At 46.8% G+C, this 20,173-nt stretch overlaps 3 protein-coding genes, 1 long non-coding RNA gene and 1 pseudogene across 4 annotated transcripts; 1 reads left to right on the plus strand and 4 right to left on the minus strand.

The window, feature by feature from the left end:
* Positions 1-984: 984 nt before the first annotated feature.
* On the minus strand, positions 985-6,529 carry LOC117188721 (annotated as a pseudogene).
* On the minus strand, positions 3,470-4,280 carry LOC117188744. The gene is made up of 2 exons (XR_004472819.1): positions 3,966-4,280; positions 3,470-3,634 (listed from the first exon to the last, which is right to left on the minus strand). It is a non-coding gene; the product is annotated as an uncharacterized LOC117188744 (long non-coding RNA).
* A 1,825-nt stretch (positions 6,530-8,354) lies between the features above and the next one.
* On the minus strand, positions 8,355-10,357 carry LOC117188728. The gene is made up of 5 exons (XM_033393017.1): positions 10,222-10,357; positions 10,068-10,154; positions 9,185-10,009; positions 8,787-9,129; positions 8,355-8,725 (listed from the first exon to the last, which is right to left on the minus strand). The coding sequence occupies exons 2-5, from the start codon at positions 10,135-10,137 to the stop codon at positions 8,389-8,391; spliced, it is 1,575 nt and encodes a 524-aa protein (XP_033248908.1). The 5' UTR covers positions 10,138-10,154; positions 10,222-10,357; the 3' UTR covers positions 8,355-8,388.
* Positions 10,358-16,713: 6,356 nt separating this feature from the next.
* On the plus strand, positions 16,714-17,857 carry LOC108153903 (TM2 domain-containing protein almondex). Its single transcript, XM_017284003.2, has one exon. It carries the CDS (start codon positions 16,901-16,903, stop codon positions 17,714-17,716), a length of 816 nt encoding a protein of 271 aa, XP_017139492.1. The 5' UTR covers positions 16,714-16,900; the 3' UTR covers positions 17,717-17,857.
* Positions 17,799-20,073, minus strand: LOC117187987 (la-related protein 7-like). The gene is made up of 2 exons (XM_033391060.1): positions 19,553-20,073; positions 17,799-19,488 (listed from the first exon to the last, which is right to left on the minus strand). Exons 1-2 carry the CDS (start codon positions 19,821-19,823, stop codon positions 17,879-17,881), a joined length of 1,881 nt encoding a protein of 626 aa, XP_033246951.1. The 5' UTR covers positions 19,824-20,073; the 3' UTR covers positions 17,799-17,878.
* Between the last annotated feature and the right edge of the window lie 100 nt (positions 20,074-20,173).

The following is a 20,173-nucleotide window of genomic DNA, read 5'->3' on the forward strand; positions in this document are numbered from 1 at the left end:
ACGCTCACCGGCCACATGGAGCGGTACTGTCCCACCCATCGCTCCGGCTGGAACTGGGAGCTCCCGAAGTTCATCAAGAAGATCAAGATGCCCGACTACAAGGACAAGAAGGTTTTCGGCGTCCCCCTCCTGCTAGTCCTGCAGCGCAGTGGTCAGACCACTGCCACTGCCCATGGCCGTGCGGGCCGCCTTCCGGTGGCTCCAGCTGAATGCCCTGGACCAGGTGGGCCTATACAACACACACACATCCGTAAAATCGACAGTTTTCCCGACAACATGGAACAGGAGCACGAGCTGCCAACAGAACTCCATCTGGCACCAATGCCAGCCATGCCAGTCAGCAAATCGCAATCTTTCAGTGTCAAGGAGTTGGCCAATAAATTCGAGAGTTCACCCGTGGAGCAGCTGCCCAGCTTTGACTTTTCGGTGCGCGGCGGCTCCATGAAGAAGCCAAATGAGTTGAGTGTGCCTCTGTCCATGCCCAAGGCCATGCCCGCACCTGTCTCACTAAAGAAACTGAACAACGCACAGATCACGCGTTCGCTGGACGAGAATGCCTTTGTGCGTGAGTTTGGGGGCAAACAGTTGCAGGATCTGTCGTTGAGCAAGTTGCCAGAACTGCCAGAAATGAACAATCGCCGCAAGAGCTTCGATTTTACGCGTCCCAAGACTTTGAATCCCCCAAAGAGGCTGCCGGGGATGAGCATCACCGAGGAGATCTGTCAGAAGCGCGGCAGCGGCGGCGGCGAACCCGAACCGATTGCCATCACTCCCACCACAGAGAATCGCATTTCCCTCATACAGAATAATGTACCCAAAGATCAGCCAGCATCAGCTACGCCGTTTCCCCCACCTGTCGGACGAAAGAGTGTGTTCGCGGGAGTGATTCTCGATCGCGAGCGCATTGAGAAGATCAAGGAGGAGCGACGCCAGCAGTTGACACAGAAGTACCATTGCGACACATTGAAGTCGCGATCCAAAACGGAACTCAACTCAACGGACGACAGTAATTTCCCCGCCACGGAGTCGTTGCGCATTAAATCCAAGTCACGCGGTGATATGCACTCACTGCAAAAGGACATGGACATGAATCTAAAGCAACTGGCCCGTGTACCGGGCGGTGGCTCTGAGAGCACACTACATACAGTGCCCAGCGATTACGTGGGGCAAGGAAATGGACAGCAGGGACAACAGCAGCAGCGTGTGCGTAGCATTTCCGATGAGAAGAATCAAAATTGTGATACCAATAGTGGTGGTGGAGTTGCAGGTGGAGGTGGTGTTGGCACAACGCTTCTGAGTGTAAAAACCGTTGCCCAGAAATACGGCAACCAGAAGGCAGCCAAGGTGGCCAAGGCCGGCTGCCACACCCCCCGGGTCTACCGCTTCAAGGACATCTACGAGGGCAAGAAGAAGCAGCAGCTGCGCAAGTGCCTCGAGGCGGAGCGCAAGCAGCGCGAGTTCCACAGCCGTCCAGTGCCCAACTTTCGCCAGCTCCACGAGCGCCAGGCGGCCAAGCCCGCCGTCCACCGTGTCACCCTGCCGATTTTTTCGGCGGATATGACATCCAAATCAGCATTGTATGGCATCAGCTAAAAGGGATGATGGCGTTAGTGGTGGTGGTCGGTAATGGAATCAAATCCAAATCCTCACCCTTTGGGAACTCTCCAACGTTGGACTGATGGCCATCAGTCCCATTTTGAAGCTGATAATGTGAATCACCACGTGCAGAAATATGTTAACCAGGCGCTCGAAGTAGTCCACTGGCGTTTGGGCCAGCCATTTGTGTAGCACCTTGCTCGGATTCTTCGTCAGTTTCAGTATGGCACTGGCCAGGGGCGCCGGCAGCGTCTTGTAGTGCTTGGAGTTCATGAACTCATGGTACAGCGGCAGCAGCAGGTACACGCGCAGGCTCTCCTTATCGGCTGGGGAGGCCACCAGCGAAGTAATCAATTCTTTTGTTACATTATCCCAGATCTACATTTGAGGATCGGATCGGATCACAGAGGGATCAAAGATGGGTGGGGTGGAGGGACTGGTGATTGGGGATTCAAGGCTGTCATGGAAGATGTACGCACCACCTGCTTGATGCTCTCGTTCTCCACACTTCGTAGATGATCGAATGCCACCTCGGCGGCCTTCAGATCCAGTCCATAATTGCGTGCAGAGCAGCCAAAATGCTCGTCGTTCGAGAGCAGAAACGAGCCGTTCAGGCACGCCTGACCCTTGAAGATCACCTCCATGCACTGCAGAAGATCCAGGTCGCTCTGCTTGATATGCGCGCACTGCTGTGTGGCCTCTGCCTTCAGCAAAAGGATCTGGGACTTGGGGCTGCAACAAAGAGAAAAAAAATAGCATTAGTTTCGTTTTTGCAGCAGAAGTCTCTCGAGTCTTTGTCCCACTTGTAGCTGCGCAAATTCTCGGGCGGCACCTTTTCCACGTAGAGAGTGGTCGTCACAATCGACTGATCTCCGCCGGAGAAGATTTTCCGAATGACCACCGATTCATCGGCCCCTTCGCTGGACTCCATCAATGCGGAGCCACTGGGCGAGACCCAGGGACCGATGACCACCTTGGGCAGCGTCTGAATTATAGTGTTTCGCGTTGCCCGGAGGCGCCCAAACCAAAGCTATACACTCGACCGCCGGAGGGAACCAGCGTGAGCGTGTGCCGATTGCCGCAGACCACCTGGGTGATGGTGCTGCCCATCAGTTCTATGACCATGCGGGGTATCATCTCGTTGTAGCTGACGCCATGCCCCAGCTGGCCGTAGTTTCCAGCACCGAAGGTGAAGACGCCTCCCTCGTTGGTGAGGAACACGGAATACTCGTCACCGCAGGTCACGAATCTCACGCCCAGCGTGCGCATTGTCTTCAGTTGCGAGGGATACGTACGATTCTGCTCGTCATTGAGCCCCAGCTGGCCGCAAGTGTTCTTGCCCCAACCGAACACTGCACTGGACTTGGAGATGAGGTAAGAATGGTTGCCCCCACATGCGATGGTGGCCAGTGGGATGCCCAAGATGGTCGTCAGCTGCAGAGGGGCATTGGAGTGCGGCAGATCTTTGGGCGACTGGACGCCCAGCTGGCCATAGATGTTGAAGCCCCAGGAGTAGAGTTAAACACCTAAAAGGAGGGGGGTACACTATAGGGTGGGAATGCTTCAGAGAGGTAGAGGCTACTTACAGCTCGTGAGTGCCAGACTGTGATTGTTGCCGCACGCAATCTGCACCACCGTTTTGAACACTAGAAAGCGCAAGATCTTTGGCAGCTCAATGACATCGTTATCGGTGGAATGGCCCACCTGTCCGCAATCGTTGTCGCCCCAGCTCAGGATCTGGCCCCATTCGGTGAGGGCCATGGAATGGCGGCTGCCACAGGCAATCTGGATGACAACATAGGCCTTCAGCTCAGGTATCGGAACTGAAAAAGAGCGAGAAGAAGCGAACGGTTGAATGGGTAGTCATTTGATGCCGGTTCTTCGAGTCATGTATTAATTTATTCGATCATGATCACGCCGCATAATGTTTATTTGATATTGATGCGAGCCACTGTATATCCGAACTGAGGGCATAACTGATCGGATATTCCAGGTACCATCACGATGTCTTTCCTTCGTCTGAAGGATCACCATCCCTCTACAAAAGCCAACAAGGAACGCATCAGTGTCATATAGTGATTATTAATATTGATGCAAGCCACTGGGAATCCGAACTGGGGGAGTATTTGCTCGGATATCCCGGCACCATCACGATCGCCTTTCTTTATTTGAAGCCGCCAGAAATGTTCACTATTATATTGTGTAAATGATTATCTATGAAAGTGGACTACTGCTTATCACCCAAGAGTAATATTGACGTGTCTCTGTATATTTTTGATCTGGAGGTTTGGGTCATTGGTTCAGGTATCGCCCATACCTTCACCATACGCATTCCAAACTTCGTGTGAGTCTGTAGATGTAGCTAATACCAAAGGCTCAAGAATTGATGTCCATGCGGAACGGACAGAAGATAACAAAAGTCCAAAAAGTAACAAAAAAATTGTTAACTAGGAACCAACAATTTTTTTTTTTTTAACACAGAATTTCTGATTTTTTTTTCCTAAAATAAAAACTTAAATTTTGGATGCTCCCCACTCGAGGCCTGGGGACTGAATGAATATTTTCCAAATTATTTTCCATTCCTCAATTTTTTCTATGCTTTTGTTTGATTCCACAGCCTACTACATGTATCCCAGGTCTTATGCCCGGTACGCATTTTCGAGTTTAGTTGAAAGAGATTACAAAACACGATTAATGAAATTTACATACTAAACGGCGACATACGTGGCCTTTTGGTGGGCAACTCGTGGAAAAGCTGGTGGTGATCGCTATTTCCGCAGGCCGCAATCACCTGCCCGTTGGCAGTGAGGAAGAGCGTGTGGCGATGTCCGCCGGCAATCTGTTGCACCGGCGAATCGGGCTTAAACTTTATCTGACTAGGTACAAGGATCTGCAGACGAACAAAACAAGAAAATCAAGCCCGACAGTTTGTTAGTGGGGTATCCAAATGTATTCCATTCCTTGTGTGCTTGTGCACAAGACTCACCTGGTCATTCTCGATGCCACCGAGTCCCAATTGACCGTGTGAGGCGTCGCCGCAGCAATACAGGGCCATGGCTTTCCGTTGCACTCGATTGTTAACTGAAATTTATTATACCCGATACTCAAAATGAGTATTGGGGTATATTAGATTTGTGGTAAAAGTGGATGTGTGTAACGTCCAGAAGGAATCGTTTCCGACCCCATAAAGTATATATATTCTTGATCAGCATCAATAGCCGAGTCGATTGAGCCCTGTCTGTCTGTCCGTCCGTCCGTCTGTCCGTCTGTCCGTCTGTCCGTCCCCTTCAGCGCCTAGTGCTCAAAGACTATAAGAGCTAGAGCAACGATGTTTTGGATCCAGACTTCTGTGATATGTCACTGCTACAAAAATATTTGAAAACTTCGCCCCGCCCACTTCCGCCCCACAAAGGACGAAAATCTGTGGCATCCACAATTTTAAAGATATGAGAAAACGAAAAACGTAGAGTTGTAGAGAATGACCATATCTTTAAGACTGCGGAATCTGATTTGGATCGTATTATTATTATAGCCAGCATCAAGAAAACAATTTAATTTTTTCTCGCCCTGTCTCTCTCTAACACACACGTAGCATAGGCGGCTTTGCTTAGAGTAAAACATTAGCGCCTAGATCTCAGAGACTACAAAAGCTAGAGCAACCAAATTTGGTATCCACACTCCTAATATATCGGACCGAGACGAGTTTGTTTCAAAATTTCGCCACACCCCCTTCCGCCCCGCAAAGGACGAAAATCTGGGGATATTCAAAAATCTCAGAGACTATAAAGGCTAGAGTAACCAAATTTGGTATCCGCACTCCTGTTAGATCTTACTATAAAACGTGTATCTCAAAATTTCGCCCCACCCCCTTCCGCCCACACAAAGGACGAAAATCTGTTGCATCCACAATATTGCACATTCGAGAAAACTAAAAACGCAGAATCATAGATAATGACCATATCTATCAGATTGCTGAATCTGGATCAGATCAGATCATTTTTATAGCCAATAGGAACAAATCAATTTGCAGTGGCTACGCAGCGCCCGACGTCACGCTCAGACTGATTTTCTGTCTCTCTCGCACGCACTCTTTGTCGTGTCGTTTAATATTAGCGGCGTCTGCCGGAGGAGAGCCATACTGACTTAGTATCGGGTATAACCGTAGAGTTGCGGTGTCCGCAGCAGCTCACAACGTTCCCCCTCGTGTTAATATTATTTTTACGTTCGGTGAATAATGACGCGCAGGTTAAACTAATAGCTTTTTGCTTTAACGAACTTAATGATGTGTGTTGCTTCGCATTGATATTTTTCTTATGAACTAATTTTACTTCAATAACTTTAAGGGCATCGCGTCCCAACAATACCAGCAAAGGCAGCATGTTATCATCTACGATGTTTAATAATACGATATATTTCTTTGTGCAAAATTCAATATGGCACTTAAATTTTCCCCATATGGGAATTGGTTGTCCTCCTAGTCCATAGTATTTCCTAACTTCATTATAGGCTTCAACTATAGCCGACTTCGGTATCAAAGACTTATGAATAAAACTTACAGGGCTACCTGTATCAAATAGACTAAAAATACTGACGCCTCTTTGTTCACCAAACGGAAGTCATAAAGTGATTAACTGGACAGCCGCTAAATCGTCGTTGTTTTTTTCTCCTGGTCGCTCCTCATCTTGAACTGCAGCTACCCTAGTGGCCATCTTTCGTTTCGGGCACTGCGAATATAGGTGGCTGGTACTCCAACAGTTAAAACATGCCCCATCCGGTCTCTTTGGCTGACTGCATTCCTTCATAACGTGCCCAAATTGCCGACAGTTGTAGCAACGCATTGCGCCACCACCTTGCTGCTGCCCAACTGCCATACTCACATTTAGTTTTCCCTTTGTCATACCTTCGCTACGAATTGCTACGACGCCAGGAGCTCTTCTGACCTTATCATAGGTGACCATCTTGTCACGCAACTCGTTGAGTGTGCTGCAATATAGCATGGATGCTGCCATGCCCGTCTTGTCCCGCAGTCCCTCTACGATGAATTTGACCACATCGCTCGTGGCCATGTCTGCTTGCGACGCTATGCTGCACATTGCGACGAAATATTGCAATGCGCTTTCATTATTTGCAATTTTCCGTGCCTCCAGTCGCTTTCCAATGTCCCACGCTGTCACTTTCTGCTCAAAGACGTTGAGCAATTCTGCTCGCATCAATTGCCAAGTCAAAGGCGCCACATGGTCGATGTACGCCTTCGCCGATCCGCCTAGCAGCCGCTTCGCTAATATCCAGCATTTGGACTCGGATACACCATGGAAATTCATAATGTCCTCAAAGTTACTTATTCAACTGGTTACAGCCTGGTCGTCATCTCCAGAAAATGGACGCATCAACGCCTCAATGTGTGTCAAGTCGATGCAATCTCTCGGCGTTTCCAACTCCATAGCCTCTTTCTCCGTTTTCAATATGCTTAATTTGAGATCAGCTAAGCGCTTGCGAGAAACGTACAATTGTTCCAACTGCTGCAAACGGCGCGATTCTTCTTCGTATTCATCTGATCGCATGGTCAATTTCGAACAAGCGTTGTTTTGTCGCGGCATGAATGCTTCTCGAGCCTTCTGCACATTTTCACCATATTCTTCTGGCGCCGCTTTTACTGCGTGTTGTGCACTACGGTTGTCTCTATCTATCTCGCGCTCAACCGGGACTGCAAAAATGTCTGCCTGCATAGTCTCGTCTGCGCTTGGCGCCGTATTTCCTAGCTCATGCGTGTCTTCCATGATTTTTTTCACTGCTGTACGTAATTGGTGTATGTTGGCATCTTGATCAAAATATACGTTATGTCGCTACGCAATATGTCGCTAAGTTCACTTTTGGTTTTCGCTCTTATGTCTGCATTGTTCATCGCAGAGTTTTTTTTTTTTTTTTGGGCAAACCCCACACCTGATATGTAAACTTTTAATAGCACGGTTTTATTATATGTTCTTCTTTTTTGATCGGCGTATTCGAATGAATGTGTGTTGGCATATCGATACTTGTCCTCGACAAGTATCGATATATCGAGTACATTGGTATTTCTTATAATACTATCGATGAGTAAATCTTAAACTAATATTCAAATCTTATAAACTAATATTCATATCTTACATAATGAATCTATTTTCTAAATGACTGGCTTATTTTACACACTTGAAATTTATTTTTTTTGGCTCAATTTTGGTTCCTCAACAACAATATATCGTCTCGTGTGATGATGCATCGAACTTAGCCCACTTAAGCCCCCTCTATTTAAATAGTTTAACTACTTGAGGTAAATGGCGGAAGATATTAAAGATTGTAAATTCATCTTGTAAACTTATGCCATCTTTCCTCTAAATTTAAACACTATATCTTTCTCCTGAACTGCGCTAACATTGTTAAATATTCATTATATTCGGTTGTAAATTGAAATACCCCCTTGGCTTATAATAGGTTAATCGTTCTCCGTCCAGGATTGGAACATATTAATGTTTTTTTCCTTAAGGCGAGTCCTCCTATCAGAGACGATTTGTCCAGCCTGAACATGAGTTTGGATTCTACAGACGTCGCTGGCACGCATAAATATTTGAACATAAGGATTTTTACTAAATCGAATTAATTTTCGATAGTGCCAAACCAGCGATAGTGCCATCGATAGCTCTCCACCTCTAAACAACAACGACTGCAGAATAACAAAAAATTGATATGTAATGGTAAATATGTGTATAAATAGCATTGAAACTAGCTAAGATTAACTATTGGAAAGGAATCATTAAATTATGTGGTTTCTCTGTCCATAAAATTTCGATTTAGAATTTGCATTTTGGCGCTGTGCGTATCCACATTATTGACCAGCAGGTAATTCTCACGAACAAAAGTCTTGAATGGGGTGTTGAACTGATTGGGACGCCAGATTTTCTGTGTGTCAGTGATGCGCCAACGCTCTACGTTCACCTCAAACTGGCAGTACTGACACCGGAGTAGCTCCGCCTCGTTTTCAAACGTTACCAGGCCATAGGAGCAACGGGCGCAGAGCGTGCAGGAATATTTATAGCTGGCATCGCAGTCACTATTCAATGCCAGCTCTGGTATCAGGCTCTTTGCTTGGTAGGCCCTGAGAATACACAAGAGATAGGGGATAAACAAGAGAAGCAAGATGAGGCTTGGCAGCCTACCATTTGCGGCAGTTGTCGCCATGTCCTGTCTCACGGTTAAAGACAAAGGCCGCCACATGGCACATCTCATGCAGCAGTGGCTTTATAAGCATGCCCGGTTGATTGATGTGCTTCCACAGCAGAATACGCGCAGTGCGGTTGCCTGAAGAGTTGAAACCCAGCTCGCTGCTGCAGGGAGTACTCATGCTATTTTTCCAATAGATTTTCGCCTGAAGGCCGCAGTGAAAGATGGCATGATTGAACATACTAAATAGGACCTTGGCCAGAGCCACTTTGCACTTCTCAAAGTCACCTTTGCGATAGGGCAAAGCCCGCGGATGGCACATATTGATTAAATTCTGAGCTGTAAGTGGAAATAAAGTGTTAGTTTTTCTTTAGGACAAACGTATTTAACTAACGATTTAGGGATTCGACGAATCCGTAGAAGAGCGGATGCTGTTCTAGGCAGGCAATGCTTCCATTGTGGCGCCGGCAAATGCTCGCACGCTGTTTATCGCTTGGCAGTCCACTCAGATCGATCGGCTCCTTGAGGAAGGCCGGTGTCTGTGTCTCAATGAAGGTGGAATTCACCTGGACAATCAGATCGTCATAAAACTTAGCTTGCCTCTCCTGAAATGTGGGTATATACAGTTTCGATGTGTTCAGCATTGACCAGGTGTTGCTGCTTGTCGGTGTGATGGGCGTAATAAGGCGTTTGGGTGTCGATAAGGTGGTCGTCTCAGTTAGATGACTCTTGGAGGCCACTGGAAGAGTCTCCTTTTGCGGAGAGTTATCTGGGTCATCGTCAAAGTTGTCCATGGGATTGTAGAGGCGCCGGCGCGGGGCAATAAGTCCCAGGAACTTGTGCAGTTTCGTCTTGAGCTCCGGATCATCATCAACCGATAGATCGGCTACGGGGTTGTCCCCCACAATCGCCACAGACTGGCTCAGATCAATATATATTAGACGTCGATCGCTTTCGGGGCTATTGGCTTCGCTGCTGCTGCTGTGCTGATAGGAGAAGCGCCTCTGTTTGCGACCCACCCATTTAAGCTCCGTGGGGCTCTGATCCACGTTATAATCGTCATCATCACTGTCGATCGAAAAACTAATCGACTCGTCTTCCCCCTCCGGCTGCGACGAGGAGTAATCAAATGTGGTATCCAGAACAGTGCGCACGGCGCGTCCACTGCGGGTTACCACTGTCGGATTAGTAGGGGTGCTGGCACGACCCACCGACTGATCTACGAATATAAATCCATCTATTTTATATCATTCTTCAGATACCTACTCCCGACTTACATTTTTCTACCGATCCACTGGCGGGTGATTCCCCAGATGTCCCACGTTTTCTTGAAGATCTTTGATCCATGTTGCCCAGACTAGAATCTATTATATTTGTTTTGAAAATTACTACGCCTTGTACATTATTATTTTTGGGGAAAATTTTTCTTACTGCTTCTGCTGATTGTCTCTTCAGGTTCTGTCTCTTCGATGAGGATGTTATCCTCTGCTGAAGTGCTATTAATCTCGGATAAATGGAAGAAGCTGACCGCGCTCAACGAATCATCCGAATCAACAAAAATAACACTGCTGCTTTCTCTGCTAGGTGTATTTTCGTCGTCACTATTGCCAGCTTCGCCCATTTGGGGCAGTTTGCACGGGAGATCGTCATTCTTCTGCGACAGAAACTGGTGGAATGAAAGTGCCGTGTAGGGAGACACGGCAAATGAAAAACTTACTCTTTTATTCTCGGTAATATTCTCGTTTAATTTCAAATTGCTAAGCATATTTGTCAAAGAAGTGTTATTTTCTTGAAGCGACATATTTACTTTACTGTTGCTTTGAGAGACTTGCCGGCATCATTCAATAGTGAAGTAACAGTGCTGGAAAGGGTGATATATAGCTATTTATCGATACTTGTGCTAGTCATTTGGCGGGGGTTTTTTTCTATGATATGTATGAGGAACTATGATTCAAATTTGTAGCTCAAAAATCACTACACAACAGGTTTAATTATGAATGTATGATATCTTTGTACCAAACTCATGTGTTTTAATAATGTTACCACTAGTTAGATATTGTTTTAGTCTATTTTATGGCTCTATTGCCATATACCGCGTATTCTAGGTATATTTTGATGTCGAATTTGAAGTGAATAAACCAATTTACCATACATATTAGTAAACAATGGTAGATTTTATTCTTTTTGTGGTATATTAAAGTTTATTACAATAACAAGCTTAAAAATAATAGTAATTTAGATTAGGCCAGACAATGATCAGGCAATCGACAGTTTCCAATGTACCATGTGAACGATTTTCTCGGAGTTAAATTAAATCAAATTGAAATCATTTTTATGGGGTCAAGATGTTAAACATCTCAGTCGATATATTTTATCGATAGTACTCATGTATGTTTGTGTTCTCTAGCACTGGCGTTTATTTGTCTCCCCACTAAAAGACGCCGCCTCAGTTTTTTTTATTTAATAAACTTGTTCCAGATCGCTGAAAGTCGATCGATATAAATGCGCGCTTTTGCAAAAATACAATAAATGGTGTCTGTTTTCCGTTCGTGCAAAAAATAACAAGCAAAAACGTTGTTCAACACTGGTATGGCGCGTACCTAAAATTGTTTGCGGAGGGAAAAAATTAACATATTTCAAGACGTTTTAATAGTTTTAATCAAAAAGACATTTTCCGAAGCTTCTGGGGGTGCCTCACACGCCTACGAAGACGGCGCGAAGAAATTCCCAAAGCTTCATCAATTAAGTCGAAAAACCTGGAATTTACTGCATGGCGTTCCGGAATAACTCTTAAAACGGCTCTTGGAACTCCGTCTGGACCCTGAGAAGCATGGCAAGCATAGGAAAGACAAGGATGGCCACGGAGAAGGCGACGGGAGTTAAAATTCGCATGGAAACGCTGAAAAAAAGGGAAGGAGAAGCTAAATCCGCCATGCGGGTAGGAGTAAAGATGGCGGCAAAAACGGCTCCGCAGCTTTTGGCTTCTAAACTGCTGTGCAAGAAACCAAACTTGTCGACGAACGTGTCGACAAACATGTCCACGAACACGACAACAAGCATGACATCAAACATTTCTACGACGAAAGAGAGAGAGAAGACTGACGCGGTTTGTGTGGCTTCCGTGAGTACGAAAAACGGAAGTAACCGCAAAATCATCGTTAACAAGTATTATGAGGGGCATAAAGGCCCATACATTGTTTGTATCGACAAAATGAGTGCGAATAATGCCAGAATTGCTATAAACCAGTTTGATCTATCCGATCTGCTGCTGAAACAGGGCATTAGCGATATCGAGGAGGTTGCTAGAATGGGCTATGGCAGGTGCAAGATTGTGTGCGGGTCGGCGGAGTGTGCAAACGGGCTAGTGGAAAACAGTGTTTTCGCTGCTCAAGGGTACTCAACCCGAATCTTTAGGCACTTCGTCCAAAAAGCAGGGTTAATTTTTGGGATCCCCGGGCACTACTCGGAGGAACAGCTAGCGGAGCTTGTAACCTCGGATGTCCCAATTGAGGAGATAGTTCGGATTACGCGAAGGGATAGAGCATCGGGGGAACGTGTACCTACTGGCAGGGTGAAACTCTGGTTCAGAGGAGAGCCGTTACCAACCAAAATCAATTTTCTATTTTCTAAAGTAGAAGTGAAACCTTTTGTTCAGCTTATTCAATGTTTCAGGTGCTTTAGGTTTGGCCATCTGGCGCAACATTGCAAGAGTGGAGCGAAATGTTTCAAATGCGGACAAGATCACAGCAAAGATATTATCTGCTCAGGGCTGGTCTGTGCTAACTGCAAGGGGGAACATGCTGCCATCCACCCGCAGTGTGAGGCCAGGAAAAAAGCGTACGCCATTCAAAAGTGTATGGACACTGGAAAACCTAACTAGAGCTGAGGTCAAGGCTAGATATCCGAACCTTTTTTGATAGAACTTCCCCCAACCTAAGGGATCAAGGGGAATTTCCTAGACCCAGTTGGCAATCTAACCGCTCCCCTGAATTCTTAAATAACAGCTTAGAGTCCGCCAGGGAAATTCATTCTGTCACCTCTTTCGCGGAAGTGACCAAATCCAATAGGGTTGCCGCCCGGAACGCAGAGGCGGCCAAGGCAGCAGCCAACATGGCAGAGTGGAAGAACTCAATAAACTCAGACTACGTCAAAATGAGCGAGAAATTTGTGAGATCTTCATCCGTGGCATCTTCTCTGGCCCAGGATAAGCTAAACGCACTAGGAGCCAAACTCACAGCGTTCCTGATTGATCCAAACAACATCATTAAAGGGGATTCTTTAGCGAATAAATTTATTAAGGAAATTAGAGAATTTGTCAATGCTTCCAACGCAGAACTAGATAGGCGTCAGATTGCCCAAGGGATGGCAGTTGGTTCTCAAAACATCCAACAATGAAGATTCTTCAGCTAAATATTCAAAGTCTGACACACAACAACAACAAACAGCTCCTCTCAATGTTCCTAGACAAGAACGCAATAGATATTGCCATCCTCTCAGAGATTCGGGTGTTGAACAACGCGGACTGCAGCATTTTAGACTATAACTTTTTCTGCAGGCCCAGAGAGGACGGCTACGGCGGGGTTGGCATCTACGTCAGGAAAAACATTCAATTCAGCATTTTAAAAATAGAGAACGACTTGGAAATTTTAGGAATAAAAACATTAAACCTCAAGAGCAATTTCAATATTTTTAGCATATATGCACCGCCATCAACAACAGTTTCACAGTTTAAATCGGGCACAAAAAAGTTTCTCGAATTCGCGGCTTCGCTTGACATACCCTCAATAGTGGGCGGGGACTTCAACGCTAGGTCTTCTATCTGGGGAAGTCCGATCTGTGATCGCAAGGGTCGCAGCATTGAGAATTCCACCCGGGAGGCCGGATTTATCTGCCTAAACGACGGTTCGCCAACCTTCTCCAGGAGCCCATCTCAATTCTCCGTTCTTGACCTTTCTTTTTCGAACTACATAAATGGAACTATTAACTGGCAAGTCCTCAAAACAAAAATTACGAACATCAACCACTTCCCAATTGTATTATCAGTACAAGGCCTAAATGCCCCCCTCCAAGGCAAGAAGATCCTTCACAACAGAATAGCCCGGATTCTGGGTGCAAGTGATTTCTCAAATCTGGAGGAGCTCAATGAAAAAGTGAAATCCCTGACCTTAAAAAACACGGTCACATTCCCAAGCAAGAACAAGTACGTTGCTAAGAAATGGTGGAACGAGGAAACGGAAAAACTTTTTCGCGTGAGAAATGCTTGCAGGCAAAAATTCTACCTCACCAAAAAATTGGCTGATGCCAGAGCAACCTTAGAAGCTGACAAAAATCTACAAAATTACGTAAAAAATCTTAGAAAGCGCAACTTTTCCAAGTTTATAGAAGAGGTCTCCTCATCGCCCTCTATGTGGAGCAGGGTGAAGAACATCAAAAAATACGGTCAAATCAAGAATGTAGGGAACAAATGGACGAACGAAGATGACAAAAACTTTCTCAATATGGTTAAAGTAACCCCATCCACGTCAAACAGTAGGCCCCCTAAGAAAATTCCTGCCCCTTTGTTAGGACCAGACGACCCGGAACCCCTGAAACTGGAAGAATTCCTGGCCTTCCTAAAAACCAGGAACCCCAATTCGGCTAGAGGCCCTGATGGCATCTCGTTCAGGATGCTTCAAAAGCTACCAAGTGGGAAAAAACAAGACATTTTTGAAATTATAAATAAAGTATGGCTGAGTGGCGTCATCCCTGAAGTCTGGCGCAGGATAAAAGTGGTACGCATCCCCAAGAAGAATGCAGACCCTACTTCCTTCCAAAACCATAGGCCGATTTGTTTGATTAACACGCTGTTTGACTCCATAGAGGGGTTGATCAAGTTGAAGTTGGACGAGCACATAGGAAACTGTGACCTGCTGCCGGTCAGGTCCTATGCCTTCAGGAGAAACAGGTCCACGGCTCTTTGCATCAACGACCTTATCAACAAAGTTCTGGCGCTGAAGGCGAGGGGTTGTCAGGTTGTCGCAGCTTGCCTAGATTTACAAAGAGCGTTCGACTGCGTAAGAGTGGACACACTCGAGCACAGGATGAGGGATATGCGGTTCAATACAAGCCTCACGGCTTGGATCTCCAGCTTCCTTAACAGACGAATTCTCATAAAGGGCAAAAGCGAGGTAGAGGTGAACAGAGGTGTTAGCCAGGGTAGCTGTCTCAGCCCAACCCTTTTTAACCTTTACACAGCCGAACTACATGATATTAACAGTCATAACTGCTTACTGTTTCAGTATGCTGATGACTTTTTCATAGTTTGTTTTCATAAAGACGTATCCATTGCGAAAGGTGTGCTGGAAGACAGTATAGATAAGTTCGAAGAAAAATGCAATAGGCTAAACCTGTCATTCAATCCGGTGAAGTCTAAAGTGATTTACTTCAACAATCGTAGAGCTGCGCTAAATATCTCGCATCAAGGAGTTGAGATCAGACAAGTAGAGCAGATCAAATACCTTGGCAGGACTATCTCAGCAAACAACTCAGCCTCTGGTCACATTGATCTGGCCATCTCGGAATCGAACAGAAACTGTGCGTTTCTCAGATTACTCAGTGGGTGTCACTATGGTATCAGCCCCAAAAGAGGGCTTATATTTTACAAGGCATTTGTCAGAAGTAGGCTAGAGTACGCGTGCTCATCATTCTGCAACCTGTCAAAATCTGCCTTGGCCGAAATCAAATCCCACTGCAACCATCACCTCAGAAAGTCGCTGGGTCTGATAATCTGCACTCCCGTTCCTATCATATATCACATGGCAGGAGAACTTCCCCGGACTACAGGTTGAGATTCCTGGCGGCGAAAGAGTTGGTTAAGGTGTTTGCATTTAATCTCCCAGCAAGTGAAACAGTGTCAGCAAATAGGGATTTAAACACGGGCTACGCTAAGGCATATCGGGAGTTTGGCAGCATAATAGATAGAGTTGAGGTTTTCGAGAACACTGCTTCATTTTGCACTAAAATTAGCTCCGACTTAGAATTTTTCAAGGGTTCTGCACCCAACAAGCACGCTATAGACCAGGCAGGTATCATGCTGCTCCACGGGGAAAAGAAGGATCAGCTGACAAAGGGTGGTTTTGAAATCTATTACACGGATGGGTCAGTCGCAGATGGGCATTCCAGCGCCGCTTTCCTGCACGATAGGACAGGTTTTTTAGATAGCTATTACACGCACAAAACCCTTTCCTCGTTGTCCGCCGAGCTCCTTGCTATCGAGAAGGCATTAGACCATGCTATTTTGTACAATTTTCCTCGTGTCGCGCTCCTGACAGACAGCAGAAACGGGGCCCTCATTCTGGCGAAGAACATTCAGGATAACTCTATCGCCTACAAAATCAGAGAAAAGATCCAACAAAATCCACATCTAAGAACTGTAGAGGTTCACTACATTCCCGGACACGCTAACATCCCTCAGAACACTTCAGTTGACGCAGCAGCCAAAGAAGCCCACAGACGAGGAAAATACACAGTGGTTAAATGGAACCTTAAAGACGCTATGTGCGAAATACACAGAATCTTAAAAGCAGAATGGGAGAGAGAATACGCCGAGTTTGCTAGTATCAAGCACCGAGGTTACTGCTCGCTTTTCCCCTCAACATCATCCAAACCGTGGTTCCTAAATAAAACTAAGCTTAAAGCCATTGACGCTAAAAGAATCAACAGACTGCTTAGTGGTAACGCATTCGATAGGCACACTCTCGCCAAAATGCATGTAGTTCCTAGTATCATATGTGATACATGCGATAGTATCGATAACGCCTCGCATTTAATTTTCACTTGTACAAAGTACAACACAACAAGGCAAAACTTCCCATCTCTAAGAAAATATAATGATATTTACAAATTCTTTGAAAAAGAAAACATCAGCGCGTACCAAACACTAATTGACTTCATCGACGAAATTGATGTAAAGCTATAAACAGTACTCCAACATCTTCTATTCTTTGACTTGGCAATTTCCACCTTCAAAAGGCGGGCGGCCAAATAATCCCACGCTACTCACGGGTAGCTTGGTAACTTAAATCCTAAAAAAAAAAAAAACTAAATTTGTTTCGAAGATTTGTTGATCAAAATGCGACCACAACGTCAATGCATTGTAGTGAATATGCGCTCCGCGATAGCTCTAATTGTTATATTCGTGCTAAACGGCATTAAGAACAGCGAGACGGCCAGCGGTGGCAACCAAATGGATCTATCCGATGCAAAGGGCGACCACAAGGACAACAGCAATGCCAGCAATAATAATAACAACGACAACGAAGTATTTATGCCGGCCCTGGGCAATATGGGATCCAAAACATCATCATCCTCCAGTGCATCCATCGATAACATAACCACCTACACCAGCAGCAGCAGCAACAACAACATGCTATGTCCTTTCGATAGAGAGACGCCCTGCGACCGTCTGCAGTTTCCCTGCATCCGATGCAGCTACAACTATGGCTGCTACTACGGACGCGAGGTAAACGTCACCTGTGAGGCCATCACCAATGTCCAGTGCCAGGGCGAGCGCAGCTTTCAGCGTCAGATGAGCTGTCGCTACTGCTACCAGACAGAGCTCTGGCAGCAGAGCTGCCTGCAGCGCGCCAATTGCAACAAATTCTATCGCACCAATTGCACCGTCCACCAGGATGTCCTCTGTCTGGGCAATCGTTCGTTTACACGAAACCTAAAATGCAACTGGACGCAGGGCTATCGCTGGAGCACAGCGCTGTTGATAAGCCTCACCCTGGGCGGCTTTGGGGCCGATCGCTTCTATTTGGGCCACTGGCAGGAGGGAATTGGCAAGCTGTTCAGCTTCGGTGGTCTCGGCGTTTGGACCATCATCGATGTCCTGCTCATTTCGATGCACTATTTGGGACCGGCCGATGGTTCGCTCTACATTTAGGGTGGGGTGTGCTTGGGGATCTGATCTATAGGTTTAAGAAGGACTGTTTGTTAGCCAAAAGCCTAGAACATAAGCAAAAATCTAACCATTACCATGTACATATGTATTTGTTTTGTTCAAGAACACATTATTACATAACGATAATCGAGTTTTATGCCAGGACTATGCCTCTGTTGGGGGGCCAGAGGATGGCTCGCAAACGGCACCCACATCGTCATCGCCATCGTCGAATTTTGTGTGCTTGGCCAACACTTTGGAGACCTTCTCGCGTCCCCGCTTCTGCTGTACGCGCACCTTCTTGGTGAGCTTCGCTTCGCGATCCTGTTCGATCTTGCGCCAGTACTGGGTCTCGGCTTGGCCATCTAGCACCTTCAGTTGCCTCTCGGCACAGCTCAGCTGGCGCACCAACTCCTCGGCGGCGGTAGGTGTAGCCATGCGCAAGGTGGCCGCTTGATCACCCTCTTTAATGTCCACATACTTGATATCCGGATATTGGCGCATGTCGGTCTTGAACTCTTTGATATTGGTGCACGGCTCATGCAGCGTGCACTCGACAATGAGCCCCGGCTCGTACTTGAAGAGCGGTGTGCGCTCCTGGGAGGGATCCTCGGTGCGAACGGCGCTGCGACTGTCATCCGTCTCTCCGCCACCGGCTCCATAGAAATTCATGTTCATTTTGTGGACAGCCTTGCGACGCTTTGGCGGCACGGGCACGCTGGCCTCCGTCGCCCCACCGCCATCATCGGCATCGCTGAGCGGCTCGCCCTCCTCACCACCACCGCCAACGCTCGCGTTCGTGTTGTTAGTCTTCGTCTCCGATAACTGCTGGCCGCCAGTCGCCTGCATGGGTGTGCGCTTGCGTGGATGATTGGGATCCAACTGTTGCTGCTGCGACTCGCGCCACAACTTGGCCTTCGCCACGCTGACTAGGCGACGCTGCAGATTGAGGTATTTGTTGCGCAGACTGCACCAGCTAGTCTTTGGCAAGACCTTCAGCTCTACGGCGGTGGGATCAATGTTGGGTTTGTCTATGATGGCCTTCTTCTTGCGCTTGCGGCGACGCTTCTTTGCTTCGTCAGCCTCTCCACCTCCAGCTCCCTCGCCCTCGCCAGCTGTTTGATCATCTTTCGCGCCGTTCTCCTCCTCCTCCGCCGTTGAGGCCTCCTGGTCCGATTCACTTGCGGTCTCTTCGGCAGTGGATGCCTCGCTAGGCTGGTGTTCCAGCTTTAGACGCTTAATGTCATGCTGATCCTCCTCCTTGGCCCTGCACGAGGCAAGGTCTCTCTTGCGACCCCGCTTGTTGGCATCTTCCTGCGATGCATCAACATTTTTGGACTGCTGTTGTTGCTGCTGAAATGAGCGAACGCTAGCCAAAACGGCTGGGTCTGTGTCAAGGGATAGGACACCCTGGACCTGGGCAAAGGCTTTTACCGCCTTCTCCAGGGCCGTGCTGCGTTCGAACTCGATGAAGGCAAACTCCTTGATCTTCTTGTTGTCTGGGTAGTGGGGCAGCGATACATAGGCCACAGGGCCATAGCGACTGAAGACTTCCTTCAGCCAATCGTGGCTGGCATTTGCCGGAAGGGCCTCCACATACAGCGTCTTGTCATTGACGTCGCGCTGGTCGGGCAGCTTGGTCTTGCGGCGTACCTTCAGGGCGCTCTCATCCAACTCCAGCAGCTTGGAGTTGTTTAATGCCTTGGCTATCTCCTTTACATCCTGGGCGAGGGGCTTCATTTTATTGAACGTGAGAAAGATCTCCAGGGGCACATCTAGTTAGAAGTTTTCAGAATTTAATGGCTGCTATAAAAGCGTTTATTGGGCTGTGCCACTTACAAGGATCCTGGTTCACATAGCGTCGCAGGAAGCGATCTTTAGTCAGATTCGCATCGCCAAAATAAAACTCCATTTGGCTGCGAATGGAATTGTACAAATGACGTTTGCGTTTGCGACCACCGGCGGCGGCATCCCTTTTTGCCGGCTCACTCGACTCTGCATCAGTTTCCTTGGCATCCTGTTCGATTTGGTCGTGGGGGGTTGCTTTCTCTGCCTTGGAGGCAGGCTCCTGACCCTCGCTCTTATCACTGGCTGTGACTTTGGCTGCCATTAAATAATATACAAAATATTTTTGTATGCGAGGCGATTTGGACTTTATTTAGCAGCCGAGCCGGCCTCAGTGTTACACTGAACCGTCTGGTCGGGCAACGCAGATGTCAGTAGTTTTTGCGAGCGGTAAACAGATGAGAATGTAAAGTACACTGTACGGCAGCAACAACAATATAATCGTGTGTTTATTTAAAATTGAATTAAGCTAAAGACCTTAATAAACATTTATGGACTGTGTGACCGCGGACTTATCGATAAAATATACCGTCCGACCCTCAGAAATATACCGAAACATTCCGTCTCATTACCGTAAATATACTGATGAATTCAAGTTTTATATTCCTCGATTTT

This window comes from Drosophila miranda, chromosome XL (assembly GCF_003369915.1).
Source record: "Drosophila miranda strain MSH22 chromosome XL, D.miranda_PacBio2.1, whole genome shotgun sequence".
NCBI classification, from domain to species: domain Eukaryota; kingdom Metazoa; phylum Arthropoda; class Insecta; order Diptera; family Drosophilidae; genus Drosophila; species Drosophila miranda.